Raw genomic sequence first — 2,196 nt, 5'->3', positions numbered from 1 at the left:
GGAGTTAGTGTCATCGCACTCACCTGTGTCTGATTAGTCTCACTGGCGTCACCTGGTGCCCTGGGTATATATACCTCCCTCCATCACTCTGTCTTTGTGGGATTATTGGTTGAGTGTGTTTGGGGAGTGTGTACTGGGTGGCTGTTTCAGCTGTGTTTTGAAGTTCATGTCTTGCGAATTTTATTTATTTTATGACTTAACAAACCGTTTAAGTTTGCAGCTAAATCCCAGCCTTCAAACGTCTGCCATGGCCCACTCTTATTTATGTAATTGATGTTTACAAAATAATTTATTAACTACAGAGGTAACAGGTGATTAATTACTTGAGAAAATGGAAGCAGACCAACAGGAATTAGAATCCTCTATAACAGGGCTGCCAAACTCAAATTTACTGTGGGCCGAGAGTACAAACTGGGACAAAGTAGCATGCCAAACTTGATATTTATTGAAACATTGACTGGAATTGTGCACCGTTTCCCTTCTCTCCAGATTTGCAATGTAGAATTTTTTTCATATGAAAGCAAACTTTAGCTTTGTAGCCTTTTGAGTTCATTTTTAATGTAATTTTTTTTTATACAGGCCAACAAAAGAACAATAATATCGTGCATACATTTCTAATACTACAAATCCCACCAGTATATAGTGGCGGGTGAGCTCTAACACACATTCGATGTGATCTTTTGGACCAAATATGATTAAACCATGGGCCAGATTTGGTCCGCGAACCTGAGTTTGACACCTATTCCCAATTGTGCGTAGACAGTTCCTGAGAAGCACTCTCTCTGTTGAGTTGAAAGGTTTTCCCTTGAACTATAATGACAGTCTGCATTATTCATCCATAACATGAACCTAATGGGATGAATTTGAAATAAAAGAACATAAACATTGTGGAAATAATGAAGTAATTATAGAGTCAAAAGACCAAAGTCATATCTTTCTATCATGGTGGTAATTACAGTCATGGAGACTCTGAGGCAGTAATGGCTTGGCTGAACACTAGCTCCACTCTGATTACGCAACGGACTGCTATTAAACGGATAAATCAGTGTCCACGAAGGCTGCACGCCGAATGACTTAAGACTTCTTTACACAGCTGACAAAAGTCACTTCTCCCCATTTTGTCCTCTGAGCCACAAGGCGTGAGTAAAGAGGTGGAGAGGGAGGAGAGGGAGAGAGAGAGAGAGAGAGAGAGAGAAAGAGAGCGAGCAGAGGGAGGGAGACAGTGAGAGTCTCAAACTGCTCAGTCTACCTATCCACTAGGAGGAGGAGGAGAGAAGCCGTTGAGGAGCAACAAAAACAACACACGGCCGGTACTAGAGACAAAAGCCGCCGAGCGTTCAGGATACAGGAGTATCTGAGTGACATATCCTACTCTGTCCTGCTGCCTGGGAGTCAAACCACAGCCATGTATCTGAACAGGGAAGAGGGGAGCAACAGCAAAGGTAAGAAAGATGCCGGGAACAAGTGTCGTTGTCCACGTCCTGACACTTTCAAGGTGTTTCATTTTCGTCCCGCTGCGCGTGCGTGTGTGAGGTGTGGATGTGTTGTTGTTGTCCCACGCCCCCCCTCCTCCTCCTCCTCCCACCCGGACTCACGTCTCCCTTAAAGCAGCGCGTGGACCAGTGTGGCTGGTGGAAAGTGTAGGCTGTCATTATGTAATAGCAGTGCAGTTAATTGCCTCCAAGGGGGATTCTTATCGTTTTTGCCCTATCAAAAATAAATAAAAAAATTAAAAAAAACTGCCTTTACTTGACGATACAGGTGGTGAAACGACGACGGACACGTTGCTCACGCGAGTGCATTGACTTCTGCACATTTCAAAAGCCACTTAAGGGGCAACGCAGCACAAGGTCAAAGGCAGCGGCTACAGTGGAGCCGAACGGAGCACAGCAGGTGATTTACGGTTGTTTCCAGCATCGTGCAGTAACACTGATGAGGAACGGGCTGCAGCTGATTATCAGCAGCGGCACGCGTCCATCATCAGCCTCAGCAGCAGCAGCCGAGAGTAGAGGTGACACCGGAGCTACAAAGACGGGAGGCATATTTGAGTGATCTCTCCCACGTGTTTTTAAGGCGTGATTTATTTTATTTATTCATTTATTTTGCCCCCCTTCCCATCTCTCTTAACAACACATTCGACCTGCGCCCCCTGCCCTCAGTGCGAGGAACCAATAAGTCTCTCTGCACAGGTTCCCC

The 2,196-nt window shown here is 45.3% G+C and overlaps 1 protein-coding gene across 1 annotated transcript in view; it reads left to right on the top strand.

The window, feature by feature from the left end:
• The first annotated feature begins 403 nt into the window (after positions 1-403).
• Positions 404-2,196, top strand: part of LOC112487117 (uncharacterized) — a 54,714-nt gene continuing 52,921 nt past the window's right edge. Inside the window, exon 1 of the mRNA XM_025056350.1 lies at positions 404-1,442. Within this exon, the coding sequence (XP_024912118.1) occupies positions 1,406-1,442 (37 nt within the window). The 5' untranslated portion in view covers positions 404-1,405. The remainder of the gene's footprint in view (positions 1,443-2,196) is intronic.

Source organism: Cynoglossus semilaevis, chromosome 6 (genome assembly GCF_000523025.1).
Source record: "Cynoglossus semilaevis isolate Cse_v1.0 chromosome 6, Cse_v1.0, whole genome shotgun sequence".
In the NCBI taxonomy this organism is placed as follows: Eukaryota; Metazoa; Chordata; class Actinopteri; order Pleuronectiformes; family Cynoglossidae; genus Cynoglossus; species Cynoglossus semilaevis.
This window is presented reverse-complemented; position numbering and strand designations above follow the sequence as displayed.